Source organism: Pezoporus wallicus, unplaced genomic scaffold (assembly GCF_028554395.1).
Source record: "Pezoporus wallicus isolate ANWC-B61680 ecotype Strahan unplaced genomic scaffold, APGP_CSIRO_Pwel_v1 contig_5524, whole genome shotgun sequence".
Lineage (NCBI taxonomy): Eukaryota > Metazoa > Chordata > Aves > Psittaciformes > Psittacidae > Pezoporus > Pezoporus wallicus.
This window is the reverse complement of record NW_026636622.1, coordinates 2,243,248-2,266,379: the sequence shown is the minus strand read 5'-3', so window position 1 is coordinate 2,266,379 and position 23,132 is coordinate 2,243,248. Positions and strand designations below refer to the sequence as shown.

Below are 23,132 nucleotides of genomic sequence, written 5' to 3'. Positions count from 1 at the left end.
TCAGAAGTTAAAATTTTAAACCACTGGGTGCAGGGTTTAAAGGGACATCAGCAACTTGAAAGCTAGACAGTTTCAAAAACTCTTAAGTTCAAGTACTTTAAGGGTATTACACTACAGCACGCTTCCCTGGCAGAACTGTTAGTCTTGTTCTTCTCTCAAAAAAAACTTAAACAAAACAGAAGCTCAAACCAACCCAAAGCCCAGCCTACTTTAAGTATTTCACCCCTTAAAGAAATACACTCATCTGAAAGAGCAAACCAACAAAGTCACTCACTACGCATCAACAACACCCAACAGGAGGAAAAAACCTGTACTTCTGGTGCCTCTCATTTACAGAAATTATCTTTAATAAACAAAGAACTTCAAAAATCAGTCTGCAGGAACCCGACAGTATCACTAAAGAAACAGCATAGCCACTGGATGATCAAAATCACTGCAAAGAACAATCAGGGCCGTGACTCATGCCTTTGTGGAGCTGTGATGATTTCAGTGGCACTCTCCACTGACACAGTTATTTATACACATACAGCTCACCGTGGGATCAAGGCTGACACACGCTTCTTGTTAGAAAGCAAACAAGCAAGCATGTTTTTGCCAGGGAATTAAAACCCACTAAACTAAAATTAAATTTAAAACCAATAAAACTCTAAAATCACAAACTCAGATCCAGGGCTCCCTTTATGGGAAGCCGCTGCACATTAACATACAACAGAAACATCAACAGACCTGCAAAAAAACACCATCAAAACATACTTGGCTGTCACATAATTAAACAGCACCAGTACTTCTTTTACAAAATCATAGTTTTGCAGGAATAACTCTCAGCTTGTTCGAGCGAATTGCAGTGAAAGCTAGACAGATTTTGTTAATATCAGAGAGGTGGTTTAAAAATTCTGGTTAATGCAACAGCTACAGATCATAATAATTAACTCAAAGGTTCTGGTTTTGAGACCACAAAGCAAGGAGTTCACATGCAGTAACCAAAATCAAAACACAAGTTTTATGTAAATAAGTCTGATTACAAGAAAACAGCAAAACCTGAAACTTCCAAAGTTTCTTTTCTTCTCTGAGGCATCACTAAATAAAACTCTGTGGCTGTACCAACTGCTGTGAGTTTTTTTGATGTTTAAGGAATTTTTAGAAAAAGAGTTTTCTCCTTTTCTTCAAATCCCGTTCAGAAACCACTTCCCGCAGTTTGCCTTTCGTAATTCATCTCTACTCAGAAGCCATCTGCTCCTTTCCTCACACACACATGCTGTACACACTCCAAGACAAACAATGCAGAATCAAATGGCATGATCCGACTCTTTTTGTTAGGACTGCTCAAGCAGGAGCAGCTCCCTCCCATCCCACCCCTCCCTCCCACTTCCTACCTCCTCTCTTCCCTCTGCACTGGGGTTTGCTGGGAAGCAGCATCTCTAGCTTCCAACAGTGGGGCTTAAGAGGACCAGCTTCCCATTCCGCACTGAAGTCCATAAAGAGCAGAATGGATTTGGGAAGGTCACAGCGTTTTTGCACATTCACTGCAAGCAAGATGAAATGATGCCAACCTGCAAGAGGAGCACCCTTTTCATTTCCATGCACGCCTTGCTCCCCATGTGCTGCAGCAGAGCTTTAGGCCAGCTCAGCAGAACCAGCGGTGGAGTGGGACTCCGGCAAAGCAGTCATCCTGGAGGATCTAGTGACAAACCCTTCCAGCTGCCCAACTTTTATCCATACACCTGAAGCCCTTTACAATGCTACCCAGCAGTACTAGTCCTTTTTCACAGATGGAAGGAGGACAGCGCAGGCACCCTAGGGACTTGCCCAACACCGTCCAGCAGGGCACTAAGAGACAAATGCCAAATTCTAGACCACTGGTTTAATCCAGGACTGCCTATGCTCTGTGCTTCTTGCCAGCTTTCCAGGTACCACACAGAAGGGAACGATAGTGGTGCTCTTGCCAGAAACACACAGGAGAGAAGAAGAAAGCCCTGAAGCTGGCAAGGGGTAGGAATGGTGGCAACTGCCCACAGGAAGAAGGCAGGCAGGCAGGCAAGAGCAGAAGAAGCACCTCAGGCACTCACAGCACTACCAGATGCCAAGGTGTTTATAGAGAAAAGAAACAGGCAATGCCCCATGAGAACAAGTTCACAAGGGCACCTGACAGAAACTGCTAAGTGCTATGCCAAGGAAGGGTTTGATACAAGTAACAGTTAAGTTGTCTTGACAAGCACAAGAACAACTCTCTAATAACTGAGAGATCACAAGCAGGGTGGTGTTCAAGCACATGCAAATGAACTCACAGAAAAGAGAGAGGCTATTGGTGTGAAGCAGTTTCTGAAGCAATTTTCCTATTACTTAGTACTCCTTACTAGACTGTTTACCTGTTAAAAGCAATCAGAGTGGGAGTAGGTTTAGGCACCTGCTCCTACACGGAGATGTCCTAAAAATGTGTGTTTTAGCACAGAAATCAGCCATGGAAACACCACACTTTCAGCACCACAGCACAGCTTCAGGGATACAGTTTGGAAGGATGTTAGAGCCACCTCAGTTATCTGGTGCATTCTCAAATGACAAGGTCTGTGAAATACTATCTGCTCCCAGACTGCTGAAATGAAAGCATTTCCACTGCAGCTCTTCAGGGGTGCTTCTGTCACAGGCTGTCTGCTCTGTCAAAAAATTGTCAAATTACTACTTTTGAAAAAGTGGGAAGCACAACATCAACTTCTTATGCTAAATGCTTTATGATCCATTGAAAAACATGATAATGAAAACCTAAGGTTTGAATCATCAGGAAATGACTCTCCTATTCCCACTTTGCCTCAAAGTCTATAAGCAGTACAGCAGGACACTCATGCTGCTTCCCATGAAAGAGTTAAAGGATACTCAGATAAAAATTCTTCCATAGTTAACCAGTTTCTATACAAAGCAAATTTAATAACGGAAAATTGCCAGGCCCAGTGTTAATATACAACACAGCTACACATGAACACACAAATCTCGGTAGAAAAATATTAAGGTGAAATTCCCAAAGGATTTGCAGCCTGGCTGCTTAACGAATTATTTGGTTCAATGGGCAAGCAAAACCAAACACACACATACCCCAATGCCTGAATATTTGGATCAAGTTCAGCCAGTCAGAGCCCACATTCACATGCTCAAAGTCCAAAAAGTGAATGGAAAAAGGCCACAGAGTGCTTCTGTACCTTAAAACCAATATAATAGCTCTCAAAGCGTCACACTGGATTCCACAACGTAAAGCATGCACTTTTATACTGAGTTACTGATCTATGACTAAAAATTCTTGCAAATGCAGCTATCACTTTTTTTTCCATCCTTATTCAAGTAAGTCCTGCTTTTCCAATATGGCATGGCTTCTTTGAATCAATAGGTCATAACGCCTTCCTGTTACAGGATAAAAGAAATCATTAAGACAGTAGAAGAAATTCAGCAAGATGTAGCACAATGCATCTCTCAACGTAATTTCATCCACGTGAGAAAGGTAGTCATAGTACCTCCAAGATAACAGCTTTGAGAAGCATCTGGAGATATTTGAGATGATCACAGCATCTCTGCCGAGCACACAACAGCCAGTAATACTACACAGCACTTGGAAGACACAAAGATAGTTCCTCTAAAGCAGAGGACAGAAGGGAGCTTTGGTCAATCAAGCAGAATTAGCAAGTTAAATTTAGACTAGAACATTCATCTACTTCTGTGATAAATGCTACATGATCTTTGCTGACAACTCAGTATTGCTTTGCAGGACAAAGCTACTACGAAGAAAGAGTACTGTGCACCCAAAATGACTTGCACCAACATCTTGTGATCTCTCATTCAAACACTGATCTTGTCCATCCCTGATCCGCTTACAAGATCTGCAGAGACCATAGCACAGGAGGCCACAGTTGGGAAGTACTCACATGTTTTCAGAAGAGCAATTTAGAAGCTACTGGTCAGGGAGCAGCACTCCCTGCAGTAACATTTACCAAGAGCCTGGCTTCAGCAAGCCAGGCACAAAGCCCTCAAATAGGCAACAAAACAAAGCCAGAGCAACACTTCAACCACATGTCAGCAACAGATCCTCATTTCCAGGACAAATCCTGAGAGCTGTTTGCTTTTGGATACATTAGGAAACATCACTGCCAGCGTGTTACCCACAAAACAGGGGGAGGGGAGGTTGTAGCATCTCACAAACAATAGACTAACAGTGACACTGTTAGTCACTGTCCCTTAAATGAGATAAGTATCAAGCTATTCCTAGTGAAGGATAAGTAAGAAGCTAATGATGGTTATTAACAGCCCTTAAATCTAACAGTTCATCTGAGTTAGACGCAAGAGTCATAATCCCTTTATGACCTTCCCTATTTTCATTGGGAAAACACACAAAAGTTTTGTGAAAGACTGCTATTAACCAGTTTTCAATTATTTTAAATCCTGAAAATTACACTAACCTGAATCAGAATCTACCAGGCTCTGGTACTTACATATATCACTGAGGACTTAAAATAGAAACAGTAGGCAGGAGCTTTGCTTTTTACCACCTCTTTAAATACAGCAGGATTTCTGCCCGAGACCTCCACAGGTATTGAATGTAAATGTTAATCTGCCATGAGGCATGCCTAGGGACTATAAATCACCCAGTCTGAGAAACTGGATTATAATGATAAAGGTGGTAAGGATTTCTTGCTATTCTTCACTGTCAGTCACAAATCATTAGCCCAGAAAACTTGCTCTTGTAACAAGGAAAACTATCACTAAAACAAGCCAAGCCTTAACCTGAAATACAAAAGCTACAACTTGAGCAGAAGTGTGAAAGAGAAGAAAGAGTAAGAGATCTGAACTGTTCAGCTTGAGATTTTTTCCTGGGAACCTCCACTATTAAACCAAAAAAGACAAAATCTCATCTGCTACTTGACACTCTACCTTTACTCACCTTGGCTTTAGCCAGAGTTTAGCAATAAATAGGGGAGATACGCACATCAGTCTGCTCAATCTACAAAGCACACACCTGACAATGGACTTGGCCTAAGAACTTAGCCTGGGATTACAAAGCAAGCCGATATACGTATCTTTGAAGTACTAATATTGGCTTTGCTTGTGGTTTGGGGTTTGTTTGATTTTGTCCAGATTGGTAAGTGGCTTTGTACAACTCCAAAACATTTTATGACCACGGTACACACATTTGTTTGAGGTGCTTATTATTGTTCCTACACAGAAAAGGTAAGGAGTGTTTGTATTACATAGTGAAGCTAAGGTAAGAAAATCGTGGCACTTGAGTCAAATACGAAATGTTGCCCGTGCTCCTGAAAAACTATTAGATGTTTATACAGAAATCCATGAGAACTGTGTCTAGGCCATCCAGAACACAAAGAAATAACTGTGAGTGGGGTTGCATAATGAGAAGTCACACAACTAAAATATGAAAGCACTGAAGTTATGAAACTGAACTGCAAATGCCTTCTTCCTCAGTTTTACCTAGTGTCCATCCCTTGTACAGCAAATATTATATTACTAGGGCACAAAAATAATCTACAACTGCTCAGCAGATTTGCTCAACACAGGATCATGCTCCTCTTTATCTTGCAGTGGTTTCTATCTCAAACAGAAAAAGGCGGCTTGAAGTTAATAAAAATACGGCAGTGACAATCTACCATTTCTTTCTCTTGCATCCTATCTCCACTCTACTGCACACTGCAAATATAAATAAAACTCACAGTCATGGCCAGCAGGTCCTTATTACACCCAAGAGATACAGGGACTCTGACTAGCAAGTAGCCTTGAACGTACTAACTGATGCAATAGGAAAATTTAATTGGATTGGTCAAAGTCAGCACACTAACAACTTGACTGCCCTCCAGCTCATTCATTAGTTTCAGGATTAAAGGTTAACATGAGAAGCAACACAGTTTGCCGGAGTGGGGAAGAGCACAGAAGGGCCAGGCTGTGGCTCACTTGAACAGGATCAGCCTCAGCATCAGTATAGCTGTGCATTGAGGATGACAGGCATTGCGGTTCCAGTTCTGGTTTCGGCAGAATAGAGGACACTTGGGATGAATGGATATGCTCATGGAGACAAGAAGGACAAGACTTGGAAAACATGAAGTGTTTCCAGGTTAGCTTAATCTATTGTTTGCATAGTCACAGTCCCTGTTATTTCCTCTACAACACTGCAGGCATTTAAATATTCTCTTAGGTTTCAAATATCCCAAGGCATGAAAGTACAATAGCAGCCTGGCAAGGAAAACAATAATCAACATTACAACTAGTTATCATGAGGAAAACACGGGAGATTTGTTAACACTGAAGTTGCTGTGTCAGAAATGAAGTTTAGAAAGAGACACGGGACTCCCACTTCTGAGCTCATTGCATGGTCAAAGTTACCACAAGTTGTTTGCACCTTATCAGCCTCCTAATCCCCATCACCTCAGGGGGGATGTAGTTAATTCACAGCACTGCCCTGCTTTTGGCAGAGGGACTGTTCCACTCTCAGCATATTCAGTTTTCATACGGGAGGGGACTAGACAGAAGAAACAGCAAAACCCTCTTACCTAGATGGCAACTATGGCAGAAGTAAGAGATTCCAGCATACTGCTGAGACAAGGTGATTTGTGGAATTAGAGCATCTCATCTGGGAGGATAACTTCTTGCCTAGTCTTGGCAACCAAAAGCAGCAGTATGCCAGCCTAATTAAGTACTGGTTTAAGAATCTGAAGCGCCAGAATCCATTTTAAGATGTCACTAAGGAAAACACTCCAAAAAAATAATAGGCCAACTTACTTTTACTGACTCACTGGTGACTTTGGTAGCTGCTATTTGGACAGCTGACTGGTGAGGAGAATAGTCAGAGCAGATGATCCTAACACATGAGAAACAACTTATTTGATCCTACCCAAAGTTTGTCTTAATGAATCCCTTTCTGTAACATGACAGTGCCTTTCTTAGCCCTTATATGTAAGCTACACCCTAGATCTCCTCAGATCCTGTATCTCTTCCTACTGAGAAGTCCACAAAACAAGCCCTGCTGTTGTACCATAATGTGAATGTTCTCTTGATCTGATTTTATGTTACAGTAAACCTAAAAAAAAACACAAAGAGGTTTCTATGTAACTGACAGATAATGTAAAATTCAATGCAGTGCAGCGTACACTAAAGCATGATGCACACTACGGTCTTTGGGCTGGATCAGAGAGACAGTCCAGGAGTAAATAAGGATGACACATGAAGACCAGACTTAGTATGCCGTTAAGAATTCTTAAGTAGCCTATTGATCAGATTCTATTATACTTATAATCATTAGATACCTCAGATATTTTTGCATTCTGGTTCTCATTACCACCACCACAAGACCTCAAGATTATTCCATTCACACACATGCTGCCAAGTTAAAAATATAAATCGTATCTTCAGAAAACAGTATGTATTTCCTTCCTTGTGAATTCTAGTCACTACGAACCATAACACAGCTATTAGATGCTGGCAAGAGCAAAGGAAAACAGGATGTATGGCTCCATATAAGGGTTCACACCCCACACTATCTTAGAAAGGTAAAATACACCCGTAACAGCTTCTGTGAAAACAATACTAGAGCCGTCATTCAAAATCCCTGTCTTGAATTCTTATGCAAAACAGAAGGCCATGGCTTGCATTTTACAGAAGTTACTCAACAACAGTTTCAAGAACTTTGCAGTCAGTTGCTTTAAAATAGCAAAAAATGAGAATATAGAGCGAATTTGGTAACATTCATCTTCACTCAAGGAGTTGGGGCTTTGGAACAGAAGCAGGTCTGATTTGATCATTCCTTGTAATTGTATAGTTAGATAACTCCCTGTGAAAAATCAAGCATATCTGACAGTACCTGTTCCTCTTTTTCTTTGGTCTTGCTCCTGGAGACTCTGGAAGAGGTAACATCCTGAGCTGGAATGACAGAGATTTGATGCAGTGGCATGTTCATCACACCGCCTTGTTTGGTCCTATCATTTACAGGAACGAGGCTTGAAGACTGTGCTCATTCAGTGCCATTGTCAGACCTTGCACCTAAAAATAAAAATATTCGTGATGTTAAAGTAGCTTGAAATGCAATTATTTCTAAACCAAAGTTAAGCCACCAACTGGAAAAAGATGCACCTCTTACTTTCTCTCTGGATTCTGAACAGGAGAGTTTGGTGCACTGGTTGAGTGAGGAAAAGCAGGAGTTTTAAAGAGCTAGAACTAGACAAGTCAGAGCACTATTTATGCAAATGAATCAAGAAATAAATAATCAACCAGTTGTGAAAGTGGTCCAAGAGCAGAGCCAGAGGGCAGGGATTACGCTCGAGTCTGCGTGGACAGGGAGGAGGAGTTGCTCCACGCAGAGCACCTGGAACATGCTATGTGGAGGTGCAGAGCAAAGCTCATGAAGATATTTGCCTGAACTGCCAGCCCCACCACACTGGATCAAACTGCCTCAGACATTATCTTGAATCAGGCTGAATGCTGTAGCTTTGTTCAAAAAGAGTCAGTGGCCTGAATTTGGACCCATTCATTCATATAAACATGTATGAACTGGCAACAGGAAGATGCATTGTGTGAGCTGTTCCTTTCTTAAGGCTATTAGAGAATAATAGAATCAAAATCCCCTGCTAGAAATCAGGAATCCACTGGACTACACAAACATACTTTATCCTGCTTTTACTAATACAATAGGGAAGCGCTACACACTGGAAAGACAGTGATAGATGTAAAATAGCCACAATTGAAAACACTAATCTGGAAGGCAGGCATAATTAGCCACACCTTTTCTTAGATTAGTAAAGTTACTTTAAATAAAAACCTCTTTGAAGCATGTAGGATTGTGGAGCCTTTATTTAGAATGTAACCTGCTACAAATGAGACACAATCAATTGTGTCTAAAGAAAGGTTAAGAGGGGAATTAAACACAGCAGGGACTATATACTAAATAGGACAACTGGGACAACTGGTGGATGCACTGTTCTTCTGTTTCCATAACATATCAACTTTTTTGTTGGTTGGTTTCGAGTCTGTGAAAGCAGACAACAGTGCCTTATATATTATGTTCCTTAACAATTTGGAAGTATTGTAGCCTAGCATTTAAGTGTATACTCTTAACTTCCATTGAATACATTTTTCATTGAATATTTAATTAATTGGAAATTTTGAAGTTAGGCCAAGCTTCCTAGGTTTTTAATTCTGCAAAAGATGCTGGTCTGGTTATATTTCCGTTAAACTCCACAGGAGTACTGCAGTTGTGTAAAATGAAAACAGGATCAAGTCTTTTGACTGCTTTTGTTAAATGGCAAGTAAAAAATATTATATATCCAAGGCACTTTATGCAGGGAATGATAGTTCAGTATCACCTCTGCACTGAGGAGAAAAGAGTTATCAAAGCTTGCTGAACAAGTCATGAGCAAAACCAAAAATACAGGCAATGCCTGCTGCTTCCCAATCACACACTCCATTTGCTGGACAATGCTACCTGCTCATTCGAGTGCTCAGCCAAATTCAGAAGCCTTACTGACACACAGTCAGGATTTATATTACTTCCACAGATACCAAGATGGTGCACCATAAAGCATGCATGCAAGCTTTAGAGGCAGTGCCTCCATAACTTCTAGGCATCACTGATTAAAAAGATAAAACACATCTACATGCACAAACAAGCAATAACAAGGACACTTCCTTACTGGAGGACAGAAGGAAACATGGCACTTACCAGCACTATTGAATCTCAGCATAAAGAGAAAACACAGAACCTCTCCAGGTCCTCCACACACCTGTTTAACCGTATTCTCTACGGGAGCCAAGCCAGAGGAGAGTTAAATGTCGGCTGAGATGGGAAAATGAAACTGTAATAAAGAAGGCAGGAAGGGAAGGTATCTTCCCAAGAAAACATAAGGAAATGAAATCCAAGGAACTTTAAGCTCCAGTGAAAATACGCCAAGTAATATGTTCTGTGATACTGCCAGTGACAGCTGAGATAAGGCGAAGGAGACAGACCCTAATCTGTGTCCCCCCTCAAAAAGGGTTCTAGGCTTGCAGCAAGAACATGTTATTACCATAAAGAGAACAAGGAAAAATATTAGAAAACACAGCCCCTCTGATTATGGAACTAGATGATCTTAAGATCCTTTCCAACCCTGTTCTATGATTCTACAATCATGACAAACAAGTCAAACCAGTTTTTTCTGAAGGTTCTTCGAGGATAGCGTGTGTTAGAATTCTTTGAAAGAGTTCAAACAGCAGATATAATCAAATTAGATATTCAAAGATTATGTGAAACAGCCCTCCTCTGTAAAGAAGCCTGGCAGACGCTCTAATAAAGCCTTTGTTCAAGGGTTGCTTAGAAAAATCTCTAAACATAACCCAGATGCCACACTGTAGCATCCCCAATCTGGACTTTCCCTAACAGCGTACACACTCAAAGCCTGTCCGTATCAACTCAACCTGAAGCATGTTAACTCCACAGCACTAATTAAAGGATAAAGTTACATGAATCAACAGACCATCTGCAGTATCAAGTCCAAATAGACAAGGAGGCCAGAAAAGCAATGCCACCCAACACAAAGCAAGTTATGACAAGCTCCACAGAACATTTTCCATGGCTAAATTAAGACCATGTGTTCCCTGATCCAGGGATGAGGAGTTGGGCACCTGCGAAGAGGGATCCAAGCTTCAAGCATATCAAACTGGGGGGATTGCCCAAAAGGCTCCCAGGGAAGAAATGCTAAGGCCAGGGGTCTCCTCCTAGATATTCCCTTCTCTTCAGGATTCCAGTTAGATGCTCAGGTCATCTCTCACATAAAGTGGGAGTTCCTCATCACTACACTACCTCCACCCAACAGCTGAGTACACTCACCCAGGAGGTGTCAGATAAAGGCTCAGCTTGCTCCTCCCTCGTGTGGCATTTAGTTCATAAACCAGAGAAGTCCCATAACCACTAGTGTACATGCTGTTCTGTTCATGATGGAAGGACTTTCCAGTTCCTTTTGGCCTGGAAAGCTGAAGTAATCATGGGATGGGTGGATAAGGAGAGAGAGTACATGGAGGACAAGTCAGGTCCCATAGGCAGGGTGGTCATCTACCTGTGAAGGAGGAGGAATCCTGTTCTCCTCCTACCCTCACGGTTGTTCACAGATCATTTACTGGAGTAACACACTTAAATAAAACCTCTCTTATGAGTTTGGGCATTTAGCAAACTATAATAAAAATTATGCCTGTTTTCATAGCTGGACCCTTTAGCGATTTCTTTACTGATGCTGCCAACAGCCAGTAAGTCACAAACACAGAATACTGCTCTTGTACAGGCAGGTTTCCTGCAAACCTTGCTGGGATACATGGGAATGCATGAGAGAGAACAGCCGGAAGCTCTGCTATTACCCTCACTACAGCTACATTGTTTCCTGCAAAATGGACTGCAGGCATACCGCATATTGCAGAGAGCCTTCCGAAACTAATTCCATTACAAAAGACAAAAGAGATCAAAATCCTGGCCTCAGAGCATATGGAAGATCTTAGCTCAATGGCACTAAGATTTCACTCAACCAGGTAATCCAGTTTTGCTTCCTGCAGGACAGGAAAAACAGTTACTAAAAATGCCAGCAGACACCTGGAACTGCATCAGCTGGGTCCTCATCACATTGCCAGAACCATGAAGCTCCAGCAAGAACAGTCAGATTCTGGGGCAATAAGAGTCTCAAAAGGCAGCTGAGAAACAAAAAAAAAAAAAAGGAAGGAAAAGTATGCACATGACTCCCGTCTTGCAGCTGGGACATTCCCCTGACAGCAACAGAACCAGAAAATCAGGTTCCCCTAGGTTATTAGCATTAAGTACATGAGGAGTGATTACCAACAACTTCAGTATAGCAGAAGCAGGTGGGAGACCACTTGAAACACCACTTCTATCACCTACACTGTCAGAACCTCAGTTTCCTCAGTGACAAAACAAGAGGATAAATCCGCCATGAGATGAACCTAACAGTCATAACTTGCTGGACTGAGAAGTGCCTCCCAGGCGAAGCGAGCTATTCCACTGTCCCTCACTTGCCACCCACTGCAGCTTCTTTGCTCATTACACATTCCAAAGTAAAGGCTAAACTCTCCTTGCCAAAGATCCCCAGCTAGACTGGGGCAAGTAAGCACAAATCATAGAATCATAGAATGGTTAGGGTTGGAAAGGACCTTAAGATCATCTAGTTCAAACCCCCCTGCCATGGGCAGGGACACCTCACGCTAAATCATATCACCCAAGGCCTCGTCCAACCTGGTCTTGAACACTGCCAGGGATGGAGCATTCACTTCTCTTTGTGGTTTGGTATCTACTGAATCTAAAAACATGGAGTATGAACTGCAGATTTTATTAGGTCATTTACACTTCAGAAAGTCCACCATATACCTTTGCTATATGGCATATGCTGGAGAACTTCAGCAGAAGCTCTGGAGCTGTAATGGCACTGGCTGCAGATGTTCACAGTCCTTACAAAAAGAAAAGCATCCTAAGAATGTATGTAGGTGTGTACACATGCTTTGCATTACTCACAGGAGATGAAAATCAAAAAAAAATAGTAAATATGTCAGATGGTTTCCTATTTAAAGTACCATAGGCATTTTGGATTATAAAAGAGTCTGTCTTGATGTGAATGAAAGGTAAACCCTGGAACCTGTGGTAGAAACAAGATGATGAGTCACTAATGGAAGGGAACTGGAAGGAATTTCACCTGTGAGTCGTTCTGGTCTGCTTCTTACACTTTTCTTCAATTTCCCTAGCCCCCATTAATGACAACAGCTGTATCACATAGGTCAATGGTCTGATGATCTGTTGTAGGATGGGTGGTTAAAAATAAAGCAACAGATCACTGCTGTTCAGATAATCCAGACCCTGCAGCACCATGCACTGCCATCACAATCCTGCCATGGAATAGATGCATAAAGTTTGTGGACTTGAGGGGACCTCCCAGCTGCAAGCTGGAAAGTGCTGCCCTAAGGCTTTGTGGATCACTGCCCTGAACTCTGGTCTTCTGAAACTTCCCCTCTATGCAACATAAAACCTCACCAATCCAAACAGGAATGGAAACCCTCTAAAGAAACCTGTGACTGCTGCTAGATGATACAGTAACATCTTCATCAGCTGGCTTACTTTCTCCTGTGAGACCTGAAATAATATGTTAATACAGATGTGGAATCCATTTTTCTGCTGGAGGTCTTGATGCAAAATCTCCAAGCCCCATTAGAATCATAGAATCGTTAGGGTTAGAAAGGACCTTAAGATCATTAAGTTCTAATCCCCCTGCCATAGGCAGGGACACCTTATGCTAAACCACCTCACCCAAGGCTTCGTCCAACCTGGCCTTGAACACTGACAGGGATGGAGCATTCACAACCTCCCTGGGCAACCTATTCCAGTGCCTCACCACCCTAACAGGAAAGAATTTCCTTCTTATATCCAACCTAAACTTCCCCTGTTTAAGTTTTAACTTGTTACCCCTTGTCCTGTCACTACAGTCTCTAATGAAGAGTCCCTCCCCAGCATCCCTATAGGCCCCCTTCAGATACTGGGAGGCTGCTATGAGGTCTCCACGCAGCCTTCTCTTCTCCAGGCTGAACAGCCCCAACTTTCTCAGCCTGTCTTCATACGGGAGGTGCTCCAGTCCCCTGATCATCCTCGTGGCCCTTCTCTGGACTTGTTCCAACAGTTCCATGTCCTTTTTATGTTGAGGACACCAGAACTGCACACAATACCCCAAGTGAGGTCTCACACGAGCAGAATAGAGGGGAAGGATCACCTCCTTCGACCTGCTGGTCACGCTCCTTTTAAAAGGATTCTTTCTTTTTGTTGTTGTTCTGAAGGTAACAGAAGCCTTCGTGCAGCCACCTTAGCAAATTCCTGTGTGCATCCTAACTTTCCTTACCTTCACTGACATATAGCTTATGCCTACTTTCTATACACTACATTTTCCATATTTGCAAATATTTCCAATCCTATTAGCTTCTGTTGGCTCCAGTTTAAAGCTTTTATTTATTTCAGTTTGAGCTTGCCTGGACTCCTCCCCTACTAATGTAGCTTACATAATCCTTTTCTCGAGATGACAGATGTGTATTTTCAGTAAGAGAATCCTGCATCTGTGTTTCATTTTGTTTTACTGTAGCTTAATCAGTACTTTGTTAACAGCATTCTTTAGATGTTATCAAGCCCCATGCTCTTCACATGCATTTGTTAACTGGACAAACAAATTTAATCAAAGGAGCTTAAGGGAGAGAAAGGAACACTTCTTTCCCTGCAGTACCTTTCACATTTCAGGGCTAGTTCAGTGTGAAAAGTGAAAAGAACCCTTGTGTTCAGACCAGGCAGATATAATTCTGTATTACTGCTATTTACAGCTCTGCCCATATATTTTACAGTGTTCAGTGGCTCAGCTGCAACTTCTCCCTTTATTATCTCCGTTCCTCCTTTCCTCCACCTGCTGGTGTCCTAAAAATAATCAGCTTCAAGACTAAAAACCATTTCCCTTCCAATAATTAAAAAAAATTAATCATGTTACATAGTTGAAATCAAAAGAAAGGTTTAGAAAGGGGACAAGACAAACAAGATATCCATCTGCATGGTACCCATGTACATTGAGCAGCTTCCAAAGGGAACAGGAATATAAGGCTGTAGACTACACAAAACACATACAGAAATAGAGGTATCTGCCAGCTCTGGCTGACTCCTTTCAAAATAAGAATATGATTGTTTTTACAAACATAATACAACTAGACAAGCAAGCTATTAAACTACAGCATCAATAAATAATGGTCCCAGAGCTCTCAGCAACCCCCTCCCTTGATTTCAATGGAAGCTGAGCAGGATTTGCACCTCTGAGAAACAGATTCCTTAAAATCTGTCCCCTTCAAATCAAATCAGCTGCTAAGTGCAGTTAGGAACTACCTTGGTAGCACTCAGAAGAAAACAAATGTCACTTTCCTCTGTTCCAGTAACAAAATGTACAGTCATTTCAGTCTCTTGAGCCAAAAGGGATTACTTTTGTCTGTTTATGCTGCTAATAGCAATTTATCTGCATCAGAAGCATCAGTGAACATTCCTGATGTCCTGTGGAAAGAACAAACTGCCAGATGCTCTAGACACACATGGGCAGTAAACTCTTGCTATAGAGGCAAAACTTCTTCAACTACATCAATGGTGAGATAACTAATACACAATTTTAAGTACTACTCCTGTAATTTCTTGATGAAACACTCTATAACATCAGCAATAATCCCTGGGACAGTCTCTAACTATAACAAAAAGAAACAGAGGTAAAGCAGAAGCTTTACTTACTACACTGGGAAGCCTTAATGGTGTGGGTCTGGGAGAGGTCAATGGCCAGGACTGCCATTTTCACAACCAGCAAGCTGCTCTACCTGCTCCACCAGATTTCCAAATCCATTTGCATAAGTGGGTGCTGCTTGTTCTTTTGCCTAGATAGTCACCATTTCACCTCACCCCTTCACATTAAACACATCTTCCTGCCCTGAGGCGCTTCCAAACAGCAATCTAGCACATGAATCACACCGCAAGCTGTGACTCTTTACAGCTTTGCTGCAAGCAGTATGTAATATCTCAGCATGTACAAGACTTGTCTTGTTATCACTCTTAGCCATGATCCCATCAACTCCCACAATGACACTGGTTTCCTGAGAAATTAATGCCCCCCTCCAGAAGAGGCATTCTTCCCTATGGTTTGGCACTGAAGCCATGCTGCAGAGCAAAAATTAGGCTGTCTTAATCACATGGCTGAAATGAAATTTTTCTTAAAGATATGGATGATGACTTGCTTCTTCGCAGGAATTGCCACAGTACCGTGCTTAGTTGATACAGTTCTGGAAAAAAACTCTTTTTCCTTTTTCGTTACACATCCAAAAGCATTACACAACAGTAACCTACATGGATTACATCACAGTGTCCATGCTGGTCAATACATGTTTTCCTTACCTACAGAATTGGTCAGAGAGTGCAGTTTCATACAATTTGAAATTCTTAAATTAAAGGAAAATAAAAAGGTAGAATTACTGTAAACACAAGTTTGGGAATGGCCCACCAAGGTTGCTGCAGTCAGTCCCCTGCAATTGGGTACAAAAACCACTCTCCCCTCCCTATTCATGGTCAAAAGCCAAAACCCACAAAACATGACATGCCAAGGAAAGTCAGCAAGTGATGTCAAGGACAAGGGAACACTCCAGACCTGCAGAATAGTAGTAAATCTATTGAGAAAACTGCCCACATGATCATTATGACTTGGCAAAACACTCCATATGATGATCAATGATTTTTAAAAGAAATACTTATGAAGGTTATAATCAAATGGAAAGAGAGACATACTAATACAGTGAGAGAAATCTACAATGACATATACCTGCAGGCAAATTTCTAGTCTAGTACACAAGTCCACAGTATAATGTAACACCTATGGATAATTAATGATCACTTCCCATTCTCTACTGAAATCCCTTTGGGGTTCATGAAACTCTAAAACCAGTTCTGAAGTGCAGCAAAAAACTGCTCTGTACTTTTGTCTGTCCTGGGTTCAGCAGTAGCAGTCATGTTTTTCCTTTGTGTTAGCTGGTGCAGTGCTGTGTTTTGACTTCCAGCCTGAGAACAGTGTTGGTGAAGCCGATGTTTTCGGTTGTTGCTAAGTGATGTTTACCCTGACCAAGGACTTTGTGAGGCTCATGCTCTGCCAGGGAAGAGGGGAAGCTGTGAGGAAGCAGAGACGGGGCACCTGACCCAGGCTAGCCAGGGAGGTATTCCATACCACAGCACATCATGGCTGGGGTGGGGGGTAACTGGGAGTTACCCGGAAGGACAGGGGCTTCCGGGTGGAACTCGTTTTCTTGGCCGGTGGTATTGTATTCTCTTCCCTTGTTATTTTCCCTTATCATTGTTGTAGTTGATAGTAGCGGTGGTGATTTGTGTTGTACATTGGTTGCTGGACTGTTCTTGTCTCAACCCGTAGGAGTTGCACTCTTTCGATCCTCCTCCCCGTTCCTCCGGGAGCGGGGAAGCGGAGAGCCCCGGTTGGGGGGGGACGACACAGACCTCGATTGTTGTCAGCTCGGCACCACTCACTGGGAGTGAGTGAACAAGTTACCTGACTGGGTTTAAACCACGACATTGTCTTAAAAATTAATGAATACCATTAAAAACAAATGCATAAATTTATACTGAAGACAACGAAACCCTGGGTTTCTCAAACAAGAGTAAACATTTACAATGCAAGATAGTGATGAAACAAAACAATCTCGTCATTGTTCAGTGAGGGCATTGCTCACATTCTGTATTGTTCACAGATAACAATGATGCATTTTTAGGAAATTCTTGTGCTCCATCACTTATTTTCCATTACATCAGATGCTAACAGTTACAAAAGCTATTTATGAATGACAGATGCCTAGGCAACATTATTCACTATTGTTTAACTCCTGCTAGGTGAAATGTTCCTCTTAAGCCAGAATAAAACCAGTATACTATTGACTAAATGATTCTGTGTTTTGAAGTATGAAATCATTCCTTCTTTGTGTTTGGTTGAATAATAAATTTCCAAACTGGTGCACATAAAAATGTATTTCTTTTGAACGATTTATGAGTGAAATGCCAGGTAACTCTCTATTTACAGGTTTAAATTACAATGTATCTTTACTCTGGAAATCTCACTGAAAATTTCGATTTCTGGATCATTATGAAAAACATTTAAATACTTTCTGAGGAAACAGCTATAAGCCACATTCTTTAGGACCTACATGAGGCAACTGGAGAGGCCAAACCCAGTGTCTTCAAAAGTTCTTATGCAGAGCAAAAAGGGCAATGTACTAAGCAACCTGTATCTTTTTCTTCCACAAACTTGCATGACATCAGTAAGTTATGCTGTCTCTAAATTGGAGAGACATCAATTTGATAGATGGATCACTTGATGGATAAAGAACTGGCTGGATGGCTGCACACAAAGAGTTGTGGTCAACAGCTCAATATCCAGCTGGAGACCAGTAACGAATGGTGTCCCTCAGGAACTGGTGTTGGGACCGGTCTTGTTCAACATCTGTTGGTGACGTGGGCAGCGGGATTCATTGCGCCCTCAGCAAGTTTGCCAATGACACCAAGCTGTGTGGTTCAGTTGATACGCTGGAGGGAAGGAATGCCATCCAGAAGAACCTTGACATGCTTGTCACAATGCCAACCTTATGAAGTCTAACCATGACAAGTGCAACGTCCTACACCTGGGTCAGAGCAATCCCAGGCACAGCTGCAGGTTGGGCAGAGAAGAGATTCAGAGCAGCCCTGTGGAGAAGGACTTGGGGGTGTTGGCAGATGAGAAAATGAACATGAGCCAGCTGTGTGTGCCTGCAGCCCAGAAAGCCAACTGTATCCTGGGCTGCATCAAAAGGAGCATGACCAGCAGGTCCAAGGAGGTGATCCTGCCCCTCTACTCTGCTCTCGTGAGACCTCACCTGGAGTACTGTGTGCAGTTCTGGTGTCCTCAACATAAAAAGGACATGGAACTGTTGGAACAAGTCCAGAGAAAGGCCACGAGGATGATCAGGGGACTGGAGCACCTCCTGTATGAAGATAGGCTGAGGAAGTTGGGGCTGTTCAGCCTGGAGAAGAGAAGGCTGCATGGAGACCTCATTGCAGCCTTCCAGTACCTGAAGGGGGGCTATAGGGATGCTGGAGAGGGACTCTTCATTAGAGACTGTAGTGACAGGACAAGGGGTAACAAGTTAAAACTTAAACAGGGGAAGTTTAGATTGGGTATAAGGAAGAAGTTCTTTACTATGAGGGTGGTGAGGCACTGGAATGGGTTGCCCAGGGACATTATGAATGCTCCATCCCTGGCAGTGTTCAAGACCTGGTTGGACCCAGCCTTGGGTGACATAGTTTAGTCTGAGGTGTCCCTGCCCATGGCAGGGGGATTAGAACTTAATGATCTTAAGGTCCTTTCCAACCCTAACTATTCTATGATTCTATGTTTCAACCATAACTTCTCACATTTTAAAGTAATCTGAACTTCTGATGCAAAACTAGCTACCCTGAAGTTTTAAATTTCAAATACATTTTAAATACAGGGGAATACCATGTGTCACTACAGTATAACAGATTCCAGCAAGAGCTTTTTATTGGGAAGTATATTCTGGCATAGCATGTCTGCTTTATGATGTTAGAGGGTTTTTTTTCACCTTTTTTCATGCTGATACCTTCTCTATACATTTGCCAGTGTTCAAGAATTCCCTCTCCAGAGGACAACATGGAAAGGACAAGTACTGTGAGCTGCCCAACAACTTGTGCTCCAGGCAGCTGGGGAGTCCATAGCCCCATAGACAGAAACACCCATCTTTACTTCAGCTAACACTAATACAGTGGTGTACTTGCCGGCTATGGTTCAGGACAGCAAATCATTTAAGTTCTTCAGCATATTCACTTCTGTGCAATGGAAAGCTAACTACTTCCACTTCCCCCTTCCAGGCTGCTTCAGCTGCACAGACAGCTTCTGTGGCAGTGATATTCTTTCTTACCACGGCAATGTACAGTACATGCTACAACCATGAGCACAAACTGAAGTGCTACAGTAAGACAAGGAATAAAGCAGTACACATCTGAGTCACTCCTTCAGTTTCACACCTGCATCCTCACCGAGACAGTTGCTAGCCAGACAAACTTGGTATTTCTCATAAATTTTAACATGAAAATTATGCTATGAAGAGCTTAAGAACCTCTGTGTCACAGCATTACCATAAAAAAATGTAAAGCAGTATAAAGCCTACAGACAGAGTTCAAGTCTGCGAAAGAATCTGTTCTCCTCCAGTGCCAGAACAAGGCGGACTCTTCCTGCTGTAGCCTTATCATGGGATATGTTGCACGGTTAAAAAGGCTGCATGTGCTGCTCTTATCACAAGAGTCCCTGATGTACTTTAGAGGGGAGGCAAGCAATTTCAGAGTGCTGACAAACAGCCCAGCTTCCCTCATCCTGGCTCCCTATGCCTGTGCTGACACCAACATGCACTGGCAACAGAGAAGCATCAGCATAAACAGTTTCCTACCATGAGGGTGTTACTGCACACAACTGTGCTGGCACATGCATGTTGGCTCTGCCTGTCCTGCCCCCACAACAGTGCTCTGTGCCACCCAAAGAGAAGGGTCTGGCGTACTGAACCCCATGGACAAGGCATTCCTTACCATGGTCTATAAAGAGCCATTCATCCCCACAGTACCTAAAATAGCCACTGGATGCAATCATGAGATGAATACATGACTGTGGATTTTTTTAAATCACTGCCTTCTTAGACAAGAAATCAGTGTCCAGCAGTTACATCCTCACTGTTGTCCTCATTCTCAGTTCAGTAATCAAATGTTCACCCTTTCTGTCCCATCTGGTATTAGTCCCTTCATTTCTACAAGTATTTAGAAGTTCAGAGATTTTATGAGAAGTTTAGAGAAACAGCACAAAACTCCACCAATCCATTCCTATGCACCTGCATCCAATCCTATTAAATCAAATCCATCACAGCTTTCTATCACCGGAATTACAGCAGCATTTCTGAAGTCTGTCTGTCATCCACTAGCTGTTTACTGCCAGTCAACCACAGCCAGCTGCATAAGGCTGCCAAGACAGAGTGAAGTATCCAGGTACAGAGAAATTGTGCCTATTCATGAGAAACCCCAAGAATTGCACAGGTCTGTTTCTTGCAGATCAGAGGAGGCTGATTTGCAGTGATCTGCTGCCCTACTCTTAAATGACTTCTAGCTTTTCCTCCAGCAGATGCTTCAAGCAATCTTCAAGTGCCTAGGAAGGGTGGGGAAACACCATTAGAGAAACACATACTGTCAGATGGCTTAAAAGGAACCTGCTGGTAGCTGGGGCAATACAGTAGAATGGATTCCGGGATGCTGTTGTATATCCACAAGGCAGGTAAAAGAAGTTGATACGAAAAGTTGTCCAAACAGGGAAAGATTTAAAATAAAATTCAGGATCATGGCCACAACCAATACTAATTGATGTGTCACATTTTTCAACCCAAACACATTTAGAAGTGTCATTTCTGTCTTCTCCCCTATCAGATGATCTTTGCTTTACATTAGTTTAGACAGGAGCCAGAGAGATGACCAAAGTGTGCTAAATATGGCACATGCAATTCTGATACACAGGAGCACTACTGTAAAATCTGAAACATGAAGACAAAACCTGTAAGGAACAACAGTTTCTACCAAGCATCTGCTGAAATTGAAGGCAAGAAGAAAAACTTTTTTTAAATTATTTTAACATTAAAATCTCAGTCTTGGAGGAAAATGTAGTGCTGGAAAGAGATAATCAGTGAACCTCCTGAGGTCACACCAGAATTTTGCATCAGCTGCATTCAGAGCTGCAGTGGGATAAACCCACCCAACCTCATGCTACTCTCCTCCATACCGGACAGGACCCATATTTGCTCACCATGTGGTTTCCTTCCCTAAGTAGATAGATTTCTCTCTTCCAAAGAGTAGATAAAAAATTACTACAGACTACTAATCTGAACGTCTGCTGAATTAAGCTAACAGAGAGATAAGGACATATTTCCTTACTAGCCATTTTGAAATGGCAAATGCAAGATTTTTTTTTTAAATTAAAAAAAAAAATAACAAACACACCACCACAAACTACTCACTATTCCAAATGCAACAGGTATTAGAAAAATCAAGACAAAACCTCCTCAGTTTTCTACTCACTTATGAGTTGGCATGTTTCACTCCAGAGACAGTCCCATCTTTGGTACAGGCTCCCATACATGGGAAGCACAACAGCATCAAGATGGTCACAGAGTATTTAAACATGAAGGATATGAATTCTGCTATTTTTTTAAATGACAGGAATCCACAAGTGACCAAACACTGCTGCTTTCTCCTCGGAGCACCCAATCATTCCCTTCAGTCTCTGTCTGTGCTGCAGTATGTCCATGTTACTGGCCTCAGTGGGATGAGCCATGTACAGTCCAGCTACTTTCCACTCCCATCCCTGCCGACAAGAATTACTTTCTGACTGGAAACCAAACAGTTTCATCGTCACCTTAAATTCCCTGTTACTGGCTCAGTATATGCATATGTATCTCATATGCATTAGTTAGATTACATCAACCATGAAGACCTGTTCACGAGCTACAGGGGACTCAGCTCAAAGGAGGCCAGTCAGAGATTGTATCATCAGCTGTCTGAGTTTCTCCTCCCTTATTCACAGAAGCAGCAACACAAATTGTGTCTCAAGGGATGAGTACATGCTTTGTGGGGTCATGTGGAAAGGGATATAATACCAAAGCACCAAGTTGCAACTGGCAAAAATACCTTCCCTAAGCAGAACATCCGCCCTGCAGCAGAACCATCCCTGCAGCTTTCTCCCACAACCCCTCCACCATGCACAGCCAGGCTAAGTCAAACCAACTTAGGTCTTACAAACTGTACAGCCTAAACAAAGCAGCTATGGAGGACCTGGAAACGCAGCTGACAAGCAGCCAAACAGCAGCCTAACCAGCAGGATGCCTGCAGGGGCATCACAGCCCTACCAACCCTGTGCAAAGCACCTGTAGCACTGCAGAGTGAGAATACACCAACTGAAAAACTTCTCAGTAAGCATTCAAACATGGGTAAGACAGACTGAACACGTGTCCTAGCTGATAACTAAAGCTCAAGTACACAGAGAGAGCAAACAACCGTAACAAATGTCTAACAGACACAATGGAAGATCACAGCCAAGAATAAAATGCACGATGTATCCAATTCCCTTTCTATATAAGGAACTGATCCTGACTCCACTTCCCTACTCTCAGGCAGCTGGACCACACAATGCTATACTTGCTTCTTGCCAGGGTATCACGAAGGAAGGAAAATGAGTGAGAAATCTTATCTTGAATCAAACATGTTCAACAGTAACTGAGCTGGGATCCTTGCCTTGGGGTTGGAAAAGCTGATATCAATATCTCTAGAGGATAAAACTCTAGGCTTGGTACAGCTACAAGTGCTGCAGTGTTCCGAAACACCAAATGCTGACCACAGGAGACTGATCCTGGGATGATGAAAACCACAAAAAGACTACAAAGCATACACCAGACTTACCCTTCTGCGTTTGGCATGTAGGGAGATGTTTCCACACTCCACTGCATGC

At 42.4% G+C, this 23,132-nt stretch overlaps 1 protein-coding gene across 9 annotated transcripts in view; it reads right to left on the bottom strand.

The window, feature by feature from the left end:
* MARCHF8 (membrane associated ring-CH-type finger 8) overlaps nucleotides 1-23,132 on the bottom strand; it is a 96,799-nt gene that overhangs the window by 66,181 nt on the left and 7,486 nt on the right. For 5 of the 9 annotated variants that reach the window (XM_057401084.1, XM_057401086.1, XM_057401090.1 and 2 more), the window contains one exon: nucleotides 7,841-8,019. In XM_057401084.1, coding sequence (XP_057257067.1) covers nucleotides 7,841-7,936 — 96 coding nt within the window. In that variant the 5' untranslated portion in view covers nucleotides 7,937-8,019. Of the gene's footprint in view, nucleotides 1-7,840; nucleotides 8,020-8,109; nucleotides 8,134-10,837; nucleotides 11,062-23,132 lie in introns of those variants that run through there. The other 4 variants (XM_057401088.1, XM_057401089.1, XM_057401085.1 and 1 more) reach the window with 3 other exon arrangements.